This window comes from Zymoseptoria tritici, chromosome 1 (genome assembly GCF_000219625.1).
Source record: "Zymoseptoria tritici IPO323 chromosome 1, whole genome shotgun sequence".
Lineage (NCBI taxonomy): Eukaryota > Fungi > Ascomycota > Dothideomycetes > Mycosphaerellales > Mycosphaerellaceae > Zymoseptoria > Zymoseptoria tritici.
Genome location: NC_018218.1, coordinates 211692 through 232400, shown reverse-complemented (window position 1 = coordinate 232400; position 20709 = coordinate 211692). Strand labels below are relative to the sequence as shown.

Here is a 20709-nt window from a genome sequence, read left to right as displayed (position 1 = left end):
ATGCCGATCGGAGAAGCCCACTTAAGGTACGCTGCAAATAGATTGAGGCACAGCAATGACAAGCTTACCCCAGGACAATTGACGTGTGCGCATGGGCAGGGCTTTGAGGTCCAGTATGAGCCTTGAAAGGTCGGAAGTGGAGGTTCCCAAGCGCATGGCCATCGGCGCTACAGACGTTGTATGGTCTATGGTCGACTGCCTGTTCCATGCTTGCTCCTGCATGCGTTTCTGCGTGACTTCATTTCAGCATGCAAGCTCTCCTGTGACATGTGATAAGATCCGGGACCGGAGTTGGCTGACGAGGCATGCTCAGCTTCCAGTACAGAGCCTTGTATGCCCATCCTTACGACCGTCTACCAGGACGTGATACTGGGTCAGACACCCGAACCTCGTCGAGCAAACGCTGATGGTCACGCTTGTAGTCCTTGTTTGTCTCCTCTGATCACTTGCACCTTATTCATTGATGTATTCCCATGCCGACTCAGTGAGAAGTGAGGACTTCAAAGCTGCCCTTCATCGATGAAACGATCAACAGCCATGGAGTTGACTGAAACGAGCTCCGCAACTCGGCTTGGCAAGACTTAGCCAACATCATGTGGAGACTGGAGAGGCACAGCCATATGTCATGATACGTCTGATATGACGCGGAGAGGTTCGCGGCGGACACATTCATGATCAAGTCCTGCGCATCGTGGGTATATATGGCCAGGGAAGAGCCAGCGTCAGTCATCTCCTCGCCACACGACTGCAGCGAACTTGTCCGTACTTCCTTCGCCGAGACATTTCCTGAGTCTTGAGCACATTTCCACTCCGGTCATGTCGGTCAAGGGTGCACTCAACACGCTGGGTGCCTTTGGCAGCGCCTTGACCATCATCGGCTTTGGCCAGTCCAACATCCCGACCTACGAGCCAGCGGGCACCTCCGTCAGGATCAAGGCTGGCAGATCCACGGTCGACGCAGAAGAAAACGACCTCGTAAGGACAGCCGAGTCTCGTATTCGACAGTCAGTTGACGTGAAGCAGGGAGGCCAGATTGGTGCCGTGTACGGTTACAACGGCGATAACGAATTCATCGGCCAATCCACGAATGCTCTCGTTCGGGAGGCAGACGAGATAGACTTCATCATTGACCAGGATTCTCCGGCCGAACAGGCAGTCTACGTCAGCGTGTCCGCCCGCAACGATGCCATATGCGCTTCGTGGATTGCGGTCGAGTATCGGGACGCTTCGTCCGGCGGCGGCGGTGCTTGGACGGGCGACGTCGGTCGACACTGTGGTCAGCGCTGGGCATGGGGTCGCGAGGTGGCTGGGAAGAATCCAGACGGAACCGATTGGGAGCCTGCCTGTAAGCCTTGCAAGGCTCCATATTTCCACTGCGCTCTGACCACATTTGCAGGCACTTGGCTCGACGCCAACTTCACCAATAACACTCTGAGCACGTCGATGAAATTCAAGGCTTCGGATTATGGTGATCTTGCCAACCAGACTCTTGCCGAAGGCCGCGAATGCGACGCAACCATCTTCGCTCGCGAGGGTGGTCCCATCGCTGGTAAGGCCGCCTCTGCTTGGTGCATACACTCTTGTGTGATACTGACTGAACCAGGGAAGCCACAGAAGAGAGACCTCCCTCCACGACCCCAAAGCATCGCCGACGAGCTCGTAGTCTCCAACCTACCCGGCCAAACCGCAGAGGAGCTGTGCAGCTCGGAGACCTCCAGGGGCCAGGACTTCGTCGGCGTGGACGGGAAGTATTGCGACATGGAGACCAAGACGCTGTACACTCTTTGCTCCACTGAAGAGGTCGACGATTGCGTTGAGATGTCATCGCTTCTGGACGCGGATGCTGGGTCTGAAGAACCGGGTGCGGCCATGGAGGTCGTGAAGAGGACCAGTGTGGCGAAGCGCTCGGTGACGTTGCCACTCAAGTCGTACAAGAAGGTGGATTACAATGACTAGGTGTGCTGACGTTTGTGTCGTTGCTCAGGTGGGGGAGTGGTGGACCGGATGAGAAATCTCAGGCAGGAGTTCGCAGGTGATCCGGTGAATAGTGGTGACAGGCAAACATTTCTCTTTGCGAACAAAGTAGCTCAGCGTGGTCGTGAATGTGGCAGCCAGTTGTGTTGAGTTGTGAGGAACTTACATCCTGTGCACTGCAGTGATCCCTGATACGCCGACATCTCAGACGCCGACATCTTGCCAGGTCCGGTGCGCACTCCAATGACAGCAGACTCGACGTTCTACCGCAACTCCCCCCTCCCACCCGGATTCCTCTCTTTCCCCCTCCTCTCCTTCTCCTCCCTCCTCTCCTCATCAACCTCCATCATAACCTGCCTCATCCCATCCCCCGTCGGCAACTGATCCACCTTCACCCACGGCGAGTTCCTCACATACTTCAACTCGCCATCCAATTGCTTGATCATCAACTCGAGATCCACATCCTTGCACTCATTCTTATGCAGTCTTTCAAACGAGGGATACATCTTCCCATCACCGTGCGGTCGGCCCATGAAAGCTTCTGGCCTCGGTACGATGGAGAGGGGGATGCTTTCGGGGAGTTTATTGTCCGTTGCGAGAGCTGTTTCGTGACACCATGCTCGAGCGACGTTGCGGGCTGTGTAGCCTCCTCCGCCGAGGATGAGGAGGGGAAGGCGGTAGTTCTTGACAAACGAGACGCAGTGGCCGTGTTGTTTGATGTTGATGTTGAATTGGCCGAGACGGTCGCCGCCGAGGGAGTCGGCGCCACATTGGAGGACGATGGCGGAGGGGTTGAAGGCTTCGATTGTGCGGCCGGTGACTTCGGTGAAGAGGAGGTTGTATTGTCGGTCGTCGATGCCGGAGGGGATGGGGACGTTGAGGGCGAAGTGCTCGCCGGGGGTGCCGCGGAGGCCGATGTCGGAGAGGTCGCCTGTGCCGGGGAAGAATTTGTGGCCCGTGTCGTCGTAGGGGCCGTAGCGATGGTAGGAGAGGGTCATGACTCGGGGTTGGCGTTGAAAGGCTTCTTCGACGCCGTCGCCGTGGTGGACGTCGATGTCGATGTAGAGGACGCGGGGGAAGATTCGGAGCATGTCGAGGATGGAGAGGACGATGTCGTTGATGTAGCAGAATCCGGAGGCCTCGGATTTGTGGGCGTGGTGGAGTCCGCCGGACCAGTTGATGGCGATGTCGCTTGAGCCGGAGGTGAGTTGGTGGGTCGCGGCGAGTGTGGCGCCGGTGTAGAGGAAGAGGTAGGTGGACATTCCGTCGAAAACTGGACAATCCGCTCCCGGGCTGGTAGACAGGTTGAACGGGCCCAGTACGACAGAGTCACCGTCATGCTTAGTGGGTGTGGCTCGTTCGAATCGAGGTTGTTGGCATAATTGGTTGAAGGTGCCGGGTGAGACTTGGGAGAGAAAGTCGACGTAGTCTGCATCGTGGAATTGTCGGACTTCGTCTTTGCCCGCTGCGACGGCTTCATATGTGTCCATGGCGTATTGTAGACCGTGTCCCAGCACGAGGTGCTTTGTGAGTGTTAATCGCCATGGCTTCATGGGATGTGTGCGGCCGAAATGCATGTCCTCGACCCGACTGCTGTAGTGGAATGAGACTTTGTGTCCCGTCGGTCTTGTGATTCCATTCTCCTCCACCTGCCGCATAATCTTCTCATTCAGCTCTTGATCTCGCCATAACTTCTCGTCTTCTGCTGTGGTCGGAGGTGTGGCTGGAGTTTGTATCTCGACGCCGCATCCAGAGCTGTATGGTAGCGGCGATTGTGATGTCGATCGCGGCGACGGGTTGCCGTGTGGTGTGGTATTGCTGCTCCATTGCTGGACTATGTCGTTGCGGGTCGTTTGGCGGGGATTGAAGGAGCCGGCCATGCTGCCCTCATGCTGGTCGCACAGTCGATGTGCCGGTGAGTGGGTGTTGTTGGGGTAATCGTGCTGGGTGATATACGTCGACGGCTTCGAATTGTGGTCTGCGACTGGATTACACAGCGAAAGAGGAGGTGAGGTTGATGTTCTGGACTTGGTCTGTTCTTGTCGTCTTCAATCTCAACATGTCGAATCGCTTGGCAGGCGATGCTAGCGTTGCGGCTCTGCGGGAGTGCCGAAACATGGGGGCCAAACCCTACATCTCGCCCAAACTTCCCTTTCACCTTGCGCCTGACATGTGACATCGACCAGTCCATCAAAACATTCACTTGACCTTCTTCTTCCCATCAAATTGAGACCGAAGTCCATCAAATCGAGAGTACATTGTCTCGCATACACAATCTCAAGGCGATATCTCGGACTGCCACCACGAACATGGCGTTGCCGGAGGACGCCGCTGCGGTTCTGGAGCAGTTTGTTCACGATGGTAGGAAGCCAAAGTGCCTGATATGACCTCCTCTAACATTCTCACAGTCGCCAACATACCCGCGGAAATCACACATCTCATGGAGGAGATCCAAGCAAAAGACATGCAGATCAGTGCATTCAAAGACGAAATCAACAAGCGAGATGTCCAGCTGCAGAAATGGGTGCGCACGAACGGTGGCCATGTCCTGAATCCCAAGGAGGAAGCCTTCTCCAAGACCATCAACGAATGCTACGACAAGTGCGAGGTCATCCAAGCTCAGAAGCTAGGTCTGTCAGAAAAGGCCCTGAAGATCCTCGAACGGCAGATCAAACGTCTCGACACTGGACTGCGAGGCCTCGCCCAGACAGAGCAGTTCCCTTCCGACTGGGGTGGTCCAAGTCTCCTCAGCGCGACTCCCACAGGCGCCAGCACTCCCATCACCGGTCAAGCTGGCATGCCTCTCCCACTCCAAGTTGTTAGCGGCAACATCGGCAGCACAGGAGGCGCACCCAACATCGCCAACGCCGCACAAATACGACTCGCCCAGAACGCCGCCGCAGGAATTCGCAACTCCCCCGGCGCCGGACAAGCCCTCCCCACCAGCGCATCTCGCTCTTCCCGCGAAGGCTCCAGCGAAGCTAACAAGCGCCGCCGCCTCAACGCCTCCATCGGCAACCTCCCCACCGCATCCTCCAACCTCCGCCAATCCTCTCTCGGCCCCGGCACTCCCAAACCCGGCACTCCCAACCCCAGCTCCAACGCACCCAATTCCTCTCGCGCCGGCTCCGCCCAACCCGCCCGCCCCACCGCCGGGCACAAGAAAAACCCCTCCTCCGCCATCGGCAACCCCGCCCGCAAACCCCCACCCACCTCCTCTACCACCTCCAAAAAGTCCCGCTCCCGCCCCAAAAAATCCTCCGACCGTCGTCGCCAGCTCGCCCGCGACCGCACCACTACTCCCTCCACCAACGCTTCCCTCTCCGGCTCCGACGACGAAAACGAAACTTCTCACCGCGACGGCGATGGTTCCCCTTCCCCGTCTTCTGCCCTCCTCTCGCAAGCCGACGGCGGCGTGGATAAGATTGCTGAAGACGATGAGGGTGATGATGAGACGCTGTATTGTCTGTGTCATAAGGTGAGCTACGGGGATATGGTGGGGTGCGACAATGATAATTGTCAGTATCAGTGGTTTCACTACAAGTGTGTGGGAGTCACGGAGGAGCCGAAGGGGGAGTGGTTGTGTCCGAGCTGTAGGGCTTTGCCGAGGAGTAAGTTGAGGGTTTCGAGGGATTGATTGGGAGGGTTGGGGAAGGATTTTGAAATGGCAGCTTCTCGCCAGACTTTGGGGCTGGAATGGTTCATGATTGAGCAGTTTTCGTGTGCACGCCACTCGGAGCGCAACCGCGGACAAGCTCTGCTGGGCGAGATGATCAAGTGTTTGAGGGTGGAGTGCAATGACGAGGGAGGTGAGTGGCCGATGCTTGCCACGTGGTAATTGCCGTCGCTGATTATACGTGGAGGTTTCTCGGCATCAAGTGTCGACAGCGACAGCAAGATATACAGCAGAACATGATCGCAGTCGAAGCTCCCGTACCGCGGGAAGTTCTCAGTGCCAATTGACATGGTCTGGAAAATGAAGATTTAGTCATTACAGGAAGCATGACAGGACACTCACACCGCTCAATTACGCATTCAGAACTGCTCCAGAGGTCTGACATCTGAAATTTCCAGGACACCTCTCATCCATCATGCGAGATTACCTCTCTGACCTCTCTGACCTCCATCGCACCTTTCTTTTCCATGCTCTTGCGCCACTCCTCTATAGCCACGACGCAGACTCGCCGCATCGGACATCTTGGCCCACGCCCACCAGGCTCTAGATCAGATCTGCTTCCTCGGTCATGAGAAGCGTTCTCAAGGTCGACACTGTCAATTCCGCCCGCCGGCGGGCCAACGTCCTGGTCCTGCCGATACCTCACGCACGTGCATGTGCAACTTCCTCGGCTTCCTCTCCACCTTGCCATATCGCGGTCAGTCGTGGCGCTTTTGCTTCGTGTGGCCATCTCTCATTGCGTACCCTTTTCGAACCTGGACCGACGGAGCACGATCGCCTTCTCGAATTCCGGACGACGGTTCAAGCACACATTCCATTCACTGCATTTCCTCACATGACCGGGCCAGAGGGTCGGTCAAGGCTTGTTTGAACAAGCAACAGTTCATGCGAGGTTGACGCATACTGCAGGCCCACATAGGCGAGGGTCCAGGATGCTGATCCTGGTATCGTCTTCCGCCCTACCCGTTATCTAGACATGGGTACTCGTGAGCTTCCACACCTTCGGATACATGCTTGTAATGGGATGTCTTATCTAGCCTATCAACAAGCCATGCGGCAGATGTGCGAACGAAAGCAAGCTTTTGCTCTTCCAGCGAGCTGCGCAACGTCGTTAGGTTCTTCGGATTCTTTCCCATCTCTGTACAGTAATCTCTCATTTTGGCAACAAAGCAACACTCACCACCAGGATCAACCTGATCATCTGCATCTGCATTCAAACATCCTTGCTCGCAGTGAACTTTTCCGTGAAGCACGACCTCGTCATCGCTACGATGGGTAACGCTGAAGATGAATACTCCACTTTGCGACTCAACGGTCAACCTGGCCCTCACTCTCCAATATCGCATCATTCTGGAGACATGGAGAAAGGCCACCATATAACCTCAAATGCTCCAGTACATCCCCGGGAAGATGGCGCTGTACCAGGCGAGAGCTTCGAGCTCGGCAACTCCTGGTATGCGAAAGTCCAGCGCCTTGCAGGCAGATTCCGGGTCGAGCAGAGAGGGATTGAGAGAGTGCCAGAAGATGAACGAACAGAATTCGGGACGAGAGCGTTGTTCAACATTGCGACAATGGTATGCCGACCAATTCGACAACTCACCCAAAGCACAAAACATGCTGACAAGATTACAACAGTGGCTCTCAGCAAACATGGTCGTCTCCTCCTTCGCCATCGGCCTCCTCTCCAAATCCGTCTTCTTCCTCGGAACAGCAGACGCCATGATCGTAGCCCTCATCTTTAACCTCATCGGCATAACACCCGTCTGCTTCTTCTCCACCTTCGGCCCCAAATTCGGATTGTGAGCGCAGTCCCGTCTGTTCAACAGCATTCCAGCCCCCTCGCTGACCGCCCATTCTCAGACGCCAAATGGTCCTCTCCCGCTTCTGGTTCGGCTGGTGGGGCGTCAAGCTGAGTACAATCGCCCACCCACACCCACTATACCCACTTCCGCTAACCCTCCTTCCCCCCTCCCAGTCGCAATCTTCAACCTCCTCGCCTGCCTCGGCTGGTCCGCAGTAAACTCCATCGTCGGCGCCCAGCTCCTCCACGCCACCACCCCCTCCCTCCCCGGCTACGGCGGCATCCTCATCATCGCCCTCGCCACCCTCGCCATCACCCTCTTCGGCTACCGCATCGTGCACGCCTACGAATTCTACTCCTGGCTCCCCGCCTTCCTCGTCTTCCTCATCACGCTCGGCACCTTCGCGCACTCGGGCGAGTTCACCCCCATACCCATGGGGACCGGAACCGCCGAACTAGGCAGCGTGCTCTCCTTCGGCGCGACAGTCTACGGCTTCGCGACTGGCTGGTCGTCCTATGCGGCGGACTATACAGTTTATCAAGGCCCCTCGCAATCTCGACGGAAAGTCTTCCTCGCCACCTGGCTCGGGCTTATCATCCCTTTACTCTTCACCGAATTCCTCGGTATAGCAATCATGTCCGCCACCTCCCTCAACGCCGGCTCAAATCGCTACCAAGTCGGGTACGAAACCTCCGGGACAGGAGGCCTCCTCGCCGCCATTCTGATCTACCACCTCGGAACCTTTGGGAAATTCTGCCTCGTCATTCTCGCTTTGACCATCATCGCGAATAACTGTCCGAACATCTACTCCGTCGCGCTGACCGTGCAAACCCTTTCCCGGTACACCCAAGCCGTCCCGCGATTCGTCTGGACGGCAGTCGGAACGGGGGTGTACATCGCCATCGCCATACCAGGGTACTCGCATTTCGAGACGGTGTTGGAGAATTTCATGAACTTTATCGGATACTGGTTGGCGATATATGAGGGAATCGCGTTGACGGAACATTTCGTCTTCAGGCGGGGGTTTGGAGGGTATGCGCCAGAGGATTATGATGTTCCGAGTCGGTTGCCTCCCGGAATTGCGGCCATGGGAGCGTTTGGTATGGGAGTTGTGGGTATGGTGATGGGTATGAGCCAGACGTGGTTCGTGGGGCCGATTGCGTTGTTTGCTGGGAAGAAGCCGTTTGGAGGAGATGTTGGGTTTGAGCTGGGTTTCGGCTTCGCGGCGGTGAGTTATTTCGCTTTGAGGCCCGTTGAAAAGAGGTATTTCCGGAGGTAGGTAGTTGTATGCAGGCAGTCTTGCGAAATGCACCTCACGCGGTCGACCCAAGAGATGGGGTTGAGTTTACACTTCTCTGTACAATTATATGCTGCTGCGCGGTCTTGTCTTCTATCTTCTCATCGTTCTTCGCTTCTTCAGCGACATTCGCACTTCTACGCATATTCCACAGCCCAAAGCCATGCTGCCTGCCACATTCGCCAGAAGCAGCATCTCATCGGGCCCCAATCGCTTCGCTACCTGCCCACGCGGGCTATGCCACGTCCATCCCTCTCATCCGCACCAAACACACCCATCTCCACGAAAGCAACCCGCCCATCATCCCCCTCACCGCACACTAGTCATCCCCAACCCCTTCACCATCGCCGCCGCACTCTCCGCGGGCTTCGCACCACCCGGTCCCGGACTCGGCGCCCGACTCGGCACAGCACTCCGGTTATGGCTCATGTGCGCCTGCACCAAATGTCCCGCAGCCAGCGCGGAGCACAGACTCAGTTCTCCAGCCAGGACACCCGCAGCGACGATCTTGGCCAGTTGTTGTGCGTTGGCGCCAGGAGTGGTGGGATGTGGGCCGCGGACGCCGAGGAGGTCGAGCATGGCGGCTTGGGGTTCGAGGACGGTGCCGCCGCCGATGGTGCCGACTTCGATGCAGGGCATTGAGACGGTGATTTGGAGGTTGCCGTTGAGGCTGAGAGATGTTAGCATTTGTGCAAGGTGTGGTAATGAGCAGGCAGGATACGTACTTCTTCATGACAGTGATGCAATTACTGCTCTCCACATTCTGGGCCGGGTCCTGTCCAGTAGCCAGGAAGATAGCGGTGACAATGTTCGATGCGTGGGCATTAAATCCTCCGATACTACCAGCCATGGCGCTTCCAATCAGATTCTTCGAAATGTTCAGCTCGACCAATGCATCGACGTTCGACTTGAGCACATTCCGGACCACATCGCCGGGGATGATAGCCTCGGCGACGACACTCTTGCCTCGGCCGTCGATCCAGTTGATCGCAGCGGGCTTCTTGTCGGTGCAGAAGTTACCGGAAACGGAAATGATGGCCATGTCGGAGAAGCCGCCTTCCGTACGCATGATGGTGAGTGCCTTTTCGACACCCTTTGAAATCATATTCATGCCCATGGCGTCGCCGGTGGTGGTCTTGAAACGGATGTAGACGTATGTGCCGGCAATGGACGACTTGAGTGTCTGTAGTCGTGCGAAACGAGATGTGGAGTTGAAGGCCTCTTTCATGACCTTTGAGCCTTCAGAACTGTCGAGCCAGACCTTTGCGGCGGCGGCGCGGGCGAGAGTCTCAAAACCGACACAAGGTCCACGAGTCATGCCATCGGCGACGAGCACAGTGAGAGCACCGCCGCCAGCATTGATGGCTTTGCATCCACGAGATGTGCTGGCAACGAGGACTCCTTCAGTTGTGGCCATGGGGAGGAAGTAGCTCTTGCCATCAATCGTGAGCGGACCAGCAACACCAAGAGGAAGCGGCATGTATCCAACGACATTCTCGCAGCATGCGCCGTGCACTCGGTCGTAGTCGAAGTTCTCATACGGCAACTTGGACTTCTCCAATTTCGAGGTCAGATCAGCGGTTCCAGGAGTTCTCGAGATGACGGCGCGGCGAATCTTGACAGCACGAGTCTTGTCTTCCAGCGTCTTCTCCAAAGCGTACCCAGGAATCTTGCCACGCAAAGACAGCTCGATGAGTTCATGGTCGTCAAGCATCGGTGCCTTCTTAGCCTGCAACAATGCTTCACATTCCTCTCTCGTTCGCTTGCGGGATCCATCGAGAGCACCTTCCGGTAGGTCGGGCATCGGCGGAGGAGCTTTCTCAGCCTGAACAGTAGGTGCGATCGCATGGCCGTTGGTCGCTGGCTCGGGCTTGGATTCCTGGTTGGGATCTTTGATACTCCAGCGGGCGGCATTGAAAAGATAGCCGTTGAGCACAAGACTCAGCGCCAACGCAATAACGACCCATTTGCCGAGAGCCGGATCATCGAAGCTCTTCAACAAGCTCTCGACCATTCTACCGCCGACTGATGAGAAGAGGCCATTCTGGTATTCGCCTTCGAAGATCGACCAGTCCGACTGCTCTGGCACTGAGTAGTGCACTGATGGGTACTGCAGTTCATACTTGATCGGGTTGAAGACCGTGACACTCACCGGCTGCGAGCTACGCTTAGCTTGCTTGTACAGGAAATCGAGTCCATTCCCTGCAACCTTGAATGGATCCATCGGAGGCTGAGTGACCACACTGGAAAGACCAGCAGTCGTGACCGGAGAGTTGTTGCGAGTGCCACGGAACGGCATTGAGCAGAGGTTGAGCACGTTGATCATGATGAAGCCAGTGACCATCAAAATCTTGAAACGCGGGATGCTGCTGCTTCGAGCTTTGCGGCCGAAAATGCTATTCTCGGTCGACTGCGAAGCAATGTGTCCGGCTGGCCAGTCGTTGCTGCTAGCAACATTCTCGGCAACCCTCCTGCTGACGCCGTCCTCCTCAAGAGCCTTGCGAAGATTGACATGACGCTTGATGCGGTTGACTTCCAGCTTGATGGTGAGGATCGAAGTGTAGAAAGTGAAGAGCAGGATGCAGTCGAAGAAAAGTGTCCACGCGGCCAGGAAGCAGAATTGACGGAGTCCTCCTTGGATCCCAGACGCAGCTCCGGCGCAGAGAATCACAATCTCAATCATGTAGTCTCGCACAATCTCGAATCCTCGCTCTTTCACCGCAGTCTGAACGGCGCTTTGAATGGTCAGACCCTCGCCGTTGCCATTCTCATTCTTGGCCTTCGCTGAAGCCGAGAGAACAGCCTGGGTGAGCTTGATAGGCTTTTCGAATCCGACCACGACCACCAAGAATGGAACGCCCTCTGAGAGGAGGACCACGTTCTCTGGGACTCCCAACTTGAGAGTGACTAGCAGTCCGAAGAGGAACGCGAAAGCCGAGGAGAAGAGTGTGGTGGTTCCCAGCCAGAAGTTGGAGCCCATTCGTCGCATGCTGATGAAGAGCGAAATGAAGGTCAAGTACATGGAAAGGTATCCCAGCGACATGATGATGATGTCCAATGTCTCCGCGTTCTTGACCAGATCGAGGAACGCCGCCCACGAGTTTTGTGCCCATTCCAGAACGCTGTGAGAGGACGAGCCCTTCTTCGCTGACTTCATCAACCATCGCTTTTGCTCGGGGATGTCGTCCGCACCGTCCTCCGCTTGTGTCGTTGGGTTGGAAGCCGGAATCTCCTTGACACTTCTCAGAAACAGCGCCGTCTCGGTGTATGGCAGTGAGAAAGCGAGCATCGTCTCTCCAGAGATTGGCGAAAGGATGTTCTCACTTGAAGGCACCAGCTCCGCAGTAATATCCGCAGGAAGTGGGACCGACTTCGGTGCAGCATTGGGCGAGTTGTTGCCAGTGTCCAAAAAGTCCAATGTCACCAATGCCAGTTCTTGCTCTTTCGCGTCCACCACAGTCTTCATCCCAGCATTGCCATTCTCTTCCAATTGCCACTTCCATGCTGTCTCTGGTCCGAGGTGTAGTCTCCTGCTGCCGACTGATAGTGTAGTGATGTCGAGCTGGCTCGTGTTGTGAGTCGACGAAGGCAAGAAGAAGCCAGTTTCGAGAAGATTGACGTAGAGAGCACTGCCGAGAACAGCGACAAGGACGAGTGTTCGAATCGGATGTGTGCAGGCTTTGAGGGAAATGCTCTGCAGATAGGGTGTGATCGCGCGGTTGTATTGGCCTGGTTTGGCTGGTTCGGAGGGATCGTGGTTTCGTCGCCAACGCGTGGGTATGAGAGAGGAGCCGAGCATGTTGAAGGTTCGCTCGCGGCGCGAGGAGAGGAACGAAGGTGGTGGTGAGGGTCGGTGCTGTGGTCAGGTTCTCACAATAGTGGAGTCCAGACCGGAGGAGGAGTTCGTGTTCAGCAGAAAGTCGAAGATCGCATCTCTCTGGTCGCCGGTCGCTTCCAAGAATTTGTCTTCCCAATCGCGTGCCCTGGCAGAAGCAGTAGCAGTATCCCGGTTGGTCGAATGCAAACTGTCACCGAGTCGTGGTGTTCTCGATCTCTGCTGTTGTTTCAAGGTAGAACCCGGTCCCGTACAACACAAATTATTATTTCCCAAGCTGCAGCGTAACGTCACGAATGGAGGGAAGAAGGGAGATGTGGAAGTGGAGAGGAGGAGTACGCGGAGGGCATGCCACGCCAGATTCAAAATGTCGAGATCTCGTCCCTGCATCCACCCACGTCGGCTTCTGTGGCTTGTCACTTCCGAAAGATCTTACGATTGTTCCAACGAAGAAGCAACAAAGGACGTCGGCTTGATTTACGACAGAACTTCAACATGTATATGCCGAGTACTTCTAATCAACTACATGGCGAACACACGTCGCTGCCCCTTTCCTGCTCCATTTCATTTTCTTCTCCACCGCCGACGAAGTTCCTGGTCCAGCCGCTATTGGAAGGCCGTCAATCTTGAGGCTCCTTACCTAATAAGCAGACCAGATCTCCACCAATGTACATCGTCGCAGCTCGTTATCTTACCGTTCTTTCTCCAGATGCAATACTCCGGAAGACGATTGAAAGATGGACTTCGTCGATATGCATTGCCAGCACCATCAATGATGATCTCAAACCCTATACTTCGAGAGTCGAAGTCGTAACTCCAGACGAAACCATCTGCATTATGATGTCCAACCTCCAGGCTCTCATGATTCTGCAGTCGTAATGAGCCACATTGCGTATACAACATGCCGGTTTGCCTAGATTCAGGCAGACTTGCGTACGTCCTTCGGGTGGCGTCTCGGCCGGACGAGGTGGTGATTGGAGCAGTTGTCGCTGCACAGGCTTCAGGTCACAGGACCATCCATGCTGGCAGCCTTGCATTTTTCGCCTCGAAAGTCGTACGACTAAACTCCTTCTTCTCCGACATATCAATCTGACGTCGGCGCTCGCAGCCAGAATGGATGATGAATGTGATGCTGGTGGCATGTGGTAAGGAACCGTAGTTCGCGCCAGACAACCGAAGGAAGTGCGACAGCGGAGACGAGCCTCACTCCCATCCTCTCACTTGCCCGCCGCCTCATCCTCTTCCCTCTTCTTCATCTCAGCCAGCGCCTTCCTCCCACCAGTCCACCCATCCACCCACTCCGGCTTCGCATCTCTCAGCAGAACATGGAAATGCTCCACCGCCCTGACGCTCTTCAACGCTGCGCCATTGCGAAACCACAGTACGTTGTCCTTGCCACATACGCTGCTGAACTTGCGATCCACGAAAGCTTGAACTGCGTTTTTGGCTGCTGGTGTGAGGTCTCCGGTCGGAGAGTCGGGGTCTGTGGGGAGAGTGAATTTCGTCCAGACTACTAGGTGGGTTATGGAGGGTGAGAGGCCGTAGGGCCAGTCGTTGGGGAGGATTTTGTAGAGGTCTGGGTGAGTTGGTCAGCTTCGGTACATCGTATGAAGTTCACGGCGAAAACGACGGAAGGAAATCGTGAAAGTGAAACCACAAAAGCAGACAGCGAAACAGAGAGAACAACCCGACTCACACTCGTTCTCCAACCCTTCTTCCCACCCTACATGTTCCGCTCCACCGTCCACTCCGCCCTCTCCGACAACCCTCCCCTCCCCATCCACCTCCCACCCCAACCTCTGCCTCACCAAAAACCTCACCACACTCCCCCACTCCCTCTCCACATCCTCCACGAATTTCCGATAGCGATACAGTTCACTCGGCACTCGTTGAAAGTCCGCCAGGCGATTCTCCGCGATGAGAGTGGCGACTTCGGACCATGTTTGCGGAGTGAAATGTGCGTCAGGAGTGGAGAGGGTGCGGAGGTCTTTTGGGTTGGAGTAGGCGTAGAGGAGGAAGGAGGGACAGGTTGGCGTGCGGAGGGGTGGGGGGAGGTTGGTGTTCCAGAATTGGAGGGTGGTGTTGTTCTGAGAGTGTTCTGAGTGCATGTTTCTGTCTTGAGTGGATGTGGCCTGCGTTCATCCGAAGCCTGCAACAATTCGCCGATGGTTCTCGAAAAGCCGACAATTCTCACGCAGTCGATTCGCTCGGCAATACCATCACCGAACCACTCGGTATACTTTCTCCATCACTCTGCTCACAAGGAGTTGTCCACCCGAAATGTTGACACAAGCGCGGCGCTGGTCGGATCTAAGCAAGTAAGTCCTCGAAAATTGCGTACCTGCAGCAGACAAGCGGCGATTGGATGGAGAGGGAAGATTTGGAGCGGAGAATCTCAGGGACTACTTTTGGTCGGTCCTTGGCGGAGTCGCATCTTGTGAAAGTGGTCAAAAAGGGGTGGAGCACGGAGGAGAGATTAGGCTTGTTTGGGAAGTTTTCGAGAATGTCGTTATTATTGAGGTGCGGGCGGTGTGAATTGTCAATGGAGGATGGAGGATAGGAGGATAGGAGAATAGGAGAAGAAGATCGTGCTATGCTTGTGTATCGTATTCCAGCTTGTCATGATTCGTCTCTTCCTCTCAATCAAATATTGATGAAGCGCTCTAGGCGCGCGCGACTTCTTTGGGAGCCAAGTTCCACATTATCCCTCGCTTCAGGTTCCAACCCCGAATAGTGCAGTAGTACATACAGGATCACTATTATTTCCGAGACCTCGACCCCTGCAAGACTCTCACGTTCTGCACGCGGCCAGAATCGATAAATCCCGTCCAGGGTCGGAGGAACCCAATCGCATATTGCTGATCTTGCAGGCATCGTCCCACCGGAAGGGAAGGCGAAGTCGACACAACCTGCGACAACAGCGACCACGACCACCCGACTTCCGCTGTTCGAGATCTTTTGCGACTTGTCACTCCTTTCCTTTCTGGCCCCTACTCTCACTATTGCCTAAATTCTAATGCTACTCTACCACTCGCGACTTCTACACTGGACAACACGATCTCGCGGACCGGCCGAACTCCTCGCAACCGTATGACAGACCAGGACAGCACACCGCTCCGATTCCCCACTCGAACCACGACGATCACGGCCGATATACACCTCCCACGATGTCCATGTCACGTCTACCGCAGCCGCCCATGTCGCCCATGTCCATGAGCAGCAATGATTCGGGTCTCCTCGGGCGCTACGAGAGTTTTGGAGGGAGTCAAGTAGGAGGATCATCAGACAGAGCACCAGCCCTCGCCGGCACACCGAACGACGTACCATACCGAGGAGGTCCATATGGCACCGCGCGCCCTCCAACAGCCGGCGGCTCACCACATTCCTCACAACACCCCAGCGGCTCTACCGACGTCTCGCGACCCTCCATTACTGGCAGCAATGGTCGACCGCCCTCCTCTGCCAGCTCCTTCGCGGCCTCGAATGATGGTCGCGTGGGAGGGAGACCGCACAATCGCGATAGCTCGAGGAGTCAATTTAACCCGGGAGAGGATGCGTTGCAGAGGCATTACGCGGCGTTGAAGCAATACCTGGCGGTACACTTGCAAGACGAGAAAGGGAATATGAAGCCGAACCGGGCGCGGGATAAACTGCTGAGGCTGTCGGTCACACAATTCATGGAGCTCAGCACAGATGTGTACGACGAGTTGATAAGAAGAGAAGACGAGCGCATGCAAAGGGTGGAGAATGTCCCTCGATTTCTGCTGCCCAAGAACAACTTCCACCCGAAGAGAAATCAGGCAAGGCAGAAGCTCTCCACTCTCCCAATCGAGCGCTTTCGCCAACTCGCGACGGATGTTTTCTTCGAGCTGGAAAGACGGATACCCCGACTCGGCGGCAATAGCAGGCCCATGAGTAATATGAGTGATGCCAGCACATACAGCCGACAAGGAATGCGACCTTCAGGAGGCCCACTTCCTCCTGGGCAGCGAGGCCCTTATGGAGGTCCTCCGGCAGCAGCAGGAGGCAGACGGCCGAGCGAGGCGGGGAGTTTGGGAGGCGGGAGTCTAGGAAGACCGCTTCCGAAGCAGTTTCAGAGCAATACGATTATCCCGAACAAGAGCACGATGGTGGAGGACGACGACGATGCGGAGGATGATGAGGATGCATTCGGACTGGATCAAGCTCGTACGCCCTCAGGTGAAGGACAGGGCAGTTCGGCGGAGGACCAGGAGAAGATCAGGGCACAAGAAGCAGAGATTGCGGAGTTGAAAAGTCGACTCGAGGCGGATTCGAGCAGGTCTGCTGGACACGAGGAGGAACGAAGTCAGTGGACAAGTCTTCGAGAGGAACTGGAGCAGAAACATGTCGATGCTCAGTTACTTGTGGAGCAGCTCACATCGGAACTTTCAGCGCTGAAAGTGCGCCATACCTCTGATGCGGAGAACTATGCCAACGAGCTGCGGCAGTTGGAGTCCACCAACTCAACGCAAGCCTCCCGCATTTCTCAGCTCGAGACCGAGGTCTCCACTTTGGCGACCGAGCGAGACAAGCTGGCTGCCCAAATCGCATCTCACGAACCCGCTGCGCCTCCAGATTACGAAGCCAAATTGAAGGCTCTCACGCAATCGCTCGCATCGCAAGAGTCGACCACCCAGGAAGTGCAAGCTCAAGCCATGCAATATCTCCGCGAAATGCGAACCTTGTCAAATCAAAATGACGCTGCGATTGAACAGGAAGAAAAGCTCGCAGCCAAAATCTCAAAACTCGAACGAGACAACGACGAATGGCGGCAACGGTATGCGAAGGTCAAGGCTCAGAACAAGCACCTCCGAGCCTCGACCATGGGACTCGGGCTGCAAGGAGGTGGAGGACTGGATGCAGCAGGCCTGGTCCGCCAAGAAGGTCTCATCGACAAGAACGGCAGGGTTAAGGATGTGCAAGTCACTGCTTTTCAGGTCGCCGTGGAGGAGCTTCTCCGTGTCGCACGAGGGAGCAGCACGGCGCAAATGCTGGAGTGCGTCAAGGGCGTGGTTGTAGGCACTCAAGCCATCACTTCTGCTGCTGCAAGTTCGGAGAATGGGAGTTCGGAGAATGGGAGTTCGAAGGATCCGGCTGAGCTACCTCGTCTGCAAGCTCGTGTGACTGGCACGGCCAACTCGCTCATCACTGCGACAAAACAACACGCCGCTTCACATGGTCTCTCACCCGTTGCGCTCCTCGATGCAGCAGCGAGCAACCTGACAGCAGCAGTGGTAGAGCTCATCAAAGCCGTGCGCATCCGACCCACCGGTCAAGACGAAGCCGCAAATGGCACGGACGCCAGCTTCCTCCACGTTCAACCCACCGGACGAGAAGTTGCAGAAGAATCCGAGACAGATGATGAAAGCCACTACGGCCGAGACAGCTACGGCCTAGAAACCCTCGGCAACGGAACATTTTCCCTCAACGTTCCACAGCTGGCCCCTCCAACAGCACCGCAACAACAACAGTCACAAGACCACACCCAGCCGAGCGTGAACCCCGAATCCGCCGCCGTACAAGGCGCGAAAAAAGGCTGGTTCGGCTGGGCGGGTAAATGGAACGACGACTCCGCGAACACCTCCCCTTCCGTCGGCGGTGTGACTCCCAATCCGGGTTTGAAGGGTGATGATGACTTCGTCCCTCCGGAAAGTAAGTTTAATCCGAATCATAGTTCGGGCGCGGTGGCGGCGGCGAGGGAGGCGATGGGTGTTTCGAATGCTGCTCCGACGACGAATGGTGCGGGACATGCGAATGCGAATGCGAATGGAAATGGGATTGAGAGGAAGGGGAGCGGAATTGAAAGGAAGGCAGTACCCCCTGCGGTCGTCCCTCCCGCGGTGGAGGATACGTATAATGGGTATGATTACGATAGTGGAAGTGACTATGATCCGTACCGGTAGGATGGGATGGGTTTGAGGAGGAGTCCGCTAGGTTTCGAGGTGTGTGGTGGGTGAGGGAGGCCTTTGGATTTGTGGACGGTCGGGCCGAGAGGGGATGAAAGGATTGAAAGGGGTGAATTGGGAGACTTGGAGGGGAATATTGGACGATTGATGTGTTGTTGATATTATATCTTCTACGGCGGTATTCAAGATGGTTTCTCTGGGCCCATGGGATGGGTTGAGGTTTTCTGAGTGTGTGTGCATGTTCGTTTTGTGGTTTGCGATGGGCGAATGGCGCTAGCATGTTCGTTTTGTGGTTTGCGATGGGCGAATGGCGCTTGCGGGGCGATGTGAGCCAACAGGGAGCCAGCGAGGAGCCAACAAGCAGCCAACGAGGAGCCAACAAGGAGCCAACAAGCAGCCAACAAGGAGCCGACAAGGAGCCATCAAGGAGCCAACAAGGAGCCATCAAGGAGCCAACAAGGCACATGAGCTAGCGTGCGGGAATCAGCGACCAGTGGTAACGTTCATACAGCTTTGACCAAGCCGACCCTCCAGCGTCCGAGCAAAAGGCCTGTGTTTTGTGGGCTCCGCTCCTCTCCATCAATGCCCAGAGCCGATACCACGGTCGATACCACGGTCGATCGATGCTACCTCACTGAGTTCCGCTGCCGAGTGACTTGCTGCTGTTCGTGCTAAAAGTCCTGGATCCTTTGCGGACGAGCTTGAACACCCCATGATGAGGACCGAGCATCACACGTGTAGAAATAAAACCGTTACGAGAGTTACATTGCTGGACGGTAATACTGGTGCTAGTCTGCATCCAAATCGGGAACCATGGGGAAAAGATGCGGACGGCGTCCGCATGCGTAGAATTGCATTGGCATGAATCGAGGACTCTGGATTGGGTCTGCAAACAGCAATTTGACGCAGAGGAAAGCGAAAGGAGATACGAGAGTTGAGAGGTCAACGCGGACTCACGCATGCTGTTCGACCGTATTGTCCGCTGGAGGATATCCCGACACTGACAGCATGCAAGCACATCTTTTGCTGCTTACATTGAAGATGGAGGGTTGGAAGTCAAATCAGAAGGACATTGAGCCTCGAGCTGAAGGTGCCGATACAGGATTCGTTCAATACAACACTTTCTCCGGAGTGACTCCCTGCGATCCTGTTCTTCCCACTTCGCATGCCCACAGCTGTCCTTCGCACAATTCTCACCCACGGGAGGGAGCAAAACTCCACGATTTCATCGACTCGACTCCCGCCTCCCACCACATCTAGCCCCAACACTGATCATTGGAACAATCGCAAGGCCCCTTAGGACCTGAATCGAACGAATTGGCGTGTTATCGGCGAGCGCGGCGACGAGCATGATGCGGGATTCGAGGGGTTCCGAACGAGGGAGCCATCATATATGCAAGTGTTGGAGACAGTGACGCCCGATCGACGGCAGCATGAGACTGGGCGGTACCCATGGCCGTCGCCGTGGTAGACTGGGTAACCAGGCACTGCGATGGCGTTGAGGGCGAGGGCGTTGAGGTCGAAGGCGAGGTTTGGTGGAATCTCTGGTCGGCTTTGAGCCAGCACGCAGTCTCGCTTTCATGGAGCCATGACCGGACTCCGGCTTTTTGGAAGCGAAAAGGCACTCACAAAACGATGAAAGAGCACGTTGCGACGTTGTGGAAGAGAAATCATAGTGACCAAGATGTGATTGCAAAGGTACATATGCGTCTCATGCTCGCTTCCTTCAACAAGCCAGGCAATCGAAGCACCATCTGCCTCCTCCCTGTCCTCCAAGCCGCCATCAATCTGCGAAGTTCCGGAGATGTCAGTCACAAGGTCATGCGACGCTCAAGAACAAGACGGGGGAAGTGCAAGGAACCGCTCAGATATCTGTTCATCGCCTCGATCGAGCAACCAATCGAGCAACCAGTGTCGAACATCCAGCCCAGCCCCACCATCCAAGCGCCATCAAAGATTAGCATCGCTGGTTGATTGTGGAGTTCTGCGATGCCCGGCTGTCTTTTTGCGTGTGTCTTTTTCATCATGGCGGTGGGAAGGAAGTGAAGGGGAGTGTGGTGACGACGTACCGTTGAGGAGGGAGTCGATGATGGCAGCGTGTATCGAGAGTGATCTGTGGTGTGAAGGGTGTCAGCGGAGTCGTGGAAGGAGTTTGATGGTGAGAAGAAGATGGTTGGTAGGAGGGATCAGATTTTGCT

The 20709-nt window shown here is 55.7% G+C and overlaps 7 protein-coding genes across 7 annotated transcripts; 4 read left to right on the top strand and 3 right to left on the bottom strand.

Annotated features, from left to right (window-relative positions):
* Window positions 1-728: 728 nt before the first annotated feature.
* MYCGRDRAFT_101989 (uncharacterized protein) lies at window positions 729-1661 on the top strand (the record flags this gene model as incomplete). Its single annotated transcript, XM_003857744.1, has 4 exons — window positions 729-975; window positions 1024-1345; window positions 1397-1549; window positions 1604-1661. Coding segments are annotated over 4 exons (690 nt in total), but the record flags the coding sequence as incomplete, so codon positions are not given.
* A 576-nt stretch (window positions 1662-2237) lies between these two features.
* Window positions 2238-3993, bottom strand: HDA2401 (histone deacetylase; the record flags this gene model as incomplete). The annotated part of the gene is made up of 2 exons (XM_003855797.1): window positions 2238-3259; window positions 3308-3993. 2 exons carry the CDS (start codon window positions 3852-3854, stop codon window positions 2238-2240), a joined length of 1569 nt encoding a protein of 522 aa, XP_003855845.1.
* Window positions 3994-4283: 290 nt separating this feature from the next.
* Window positions 4284-8731, top strand: MYCGRDRAFT_88617 (uncharacterized protein; the record flags this gene model as incomplete). The annotated part of the gene is made up of 9 exons (XM_003857745.1): window positions 4284-4335; window positions 4431-5452; window positions 5504-5585; window positions 5646-5783; window positions 7046-7224; window positions 7286-7449; window positions 7511-7563; window positions 7626-8128; window positions 8384-8731. 9 exons carry the CDS (start codon window positions 4284-4286, stop codon window positions 8729-8731), a joined length of 2541 nt encoding a protein of 846 aa, XP_003857793.1.
* Window positions 8732-9058: 327 nt separating this feature from the next.
* Window positions 9059-12548, bottom strand: HMG1 (hmg1, hmg-CoA reductase; the record flags this gene model as incomplete). The annotated part of the gene is made up of 2 exons (XM_003855796.1): window positions 9059-9419; window positions 9475-12548. The coding sequence occupies 2 exons, from the start codon at window positions 12546-12548 to the stop codon at window positions 9059-9061; spliced, it is 3435 nt and encodes a 1144-aa protein (XP_003855844.1).
* A 1253-nt stretch (window positions 12549-13801) lies between these two features.
* On the bottom strand, window positions 13802-14692 carry MYCGRDRAFT_64883 (uncharacterized protein; the record flags this gene model as incomplete). Its single annotated transcript, XM_003855795.1, has 2 exons — window positions 13802-14160; window positions 14326-14692. 2 exons carry the CDS (start codon window positions 14690-14692, stop codon window positions 13802-13804), a joined length of 726 nt encoding a protein of 241 aa, XP_003855843.1.
* A 1059-nt stretch (window positions 14693-15751) lies between these two features.
* MYCGRDRAFT_106740 (uncharacterized protein) lies at window positions 15752-18508 on the top strand (the record flags this gene model as incomplete). Its single annotated transcript, XM_003857746.1, has 1 exon — window positions 15752-18508. One exon carries the CDS (start codon window positions 15752-15754, stop codon window positions 18506-18508), a length of 2757 nt encoding a protein of 918 aa, XP_003857794.1.
* Window positions 18509-19963: 1455 nt separating this feature from the next.
* On the top strand, window positions 19964-20485 carry MYCGRDRAFT_88614 (uncharacterized protein; the record flags this gene model as incomplete). Its single annotated transcript, XM_003857747.1, has 1 exon — window positions 19964-20485. One exon carries the CDS (start codon window positions 19964-19966, stop codon window positions 20483-20485), a length of 522 nt encoding a protein of 173 aa, XP_003857795.1.
* Window positions 20486-20709: the final 224 nt, after the last annotated feature.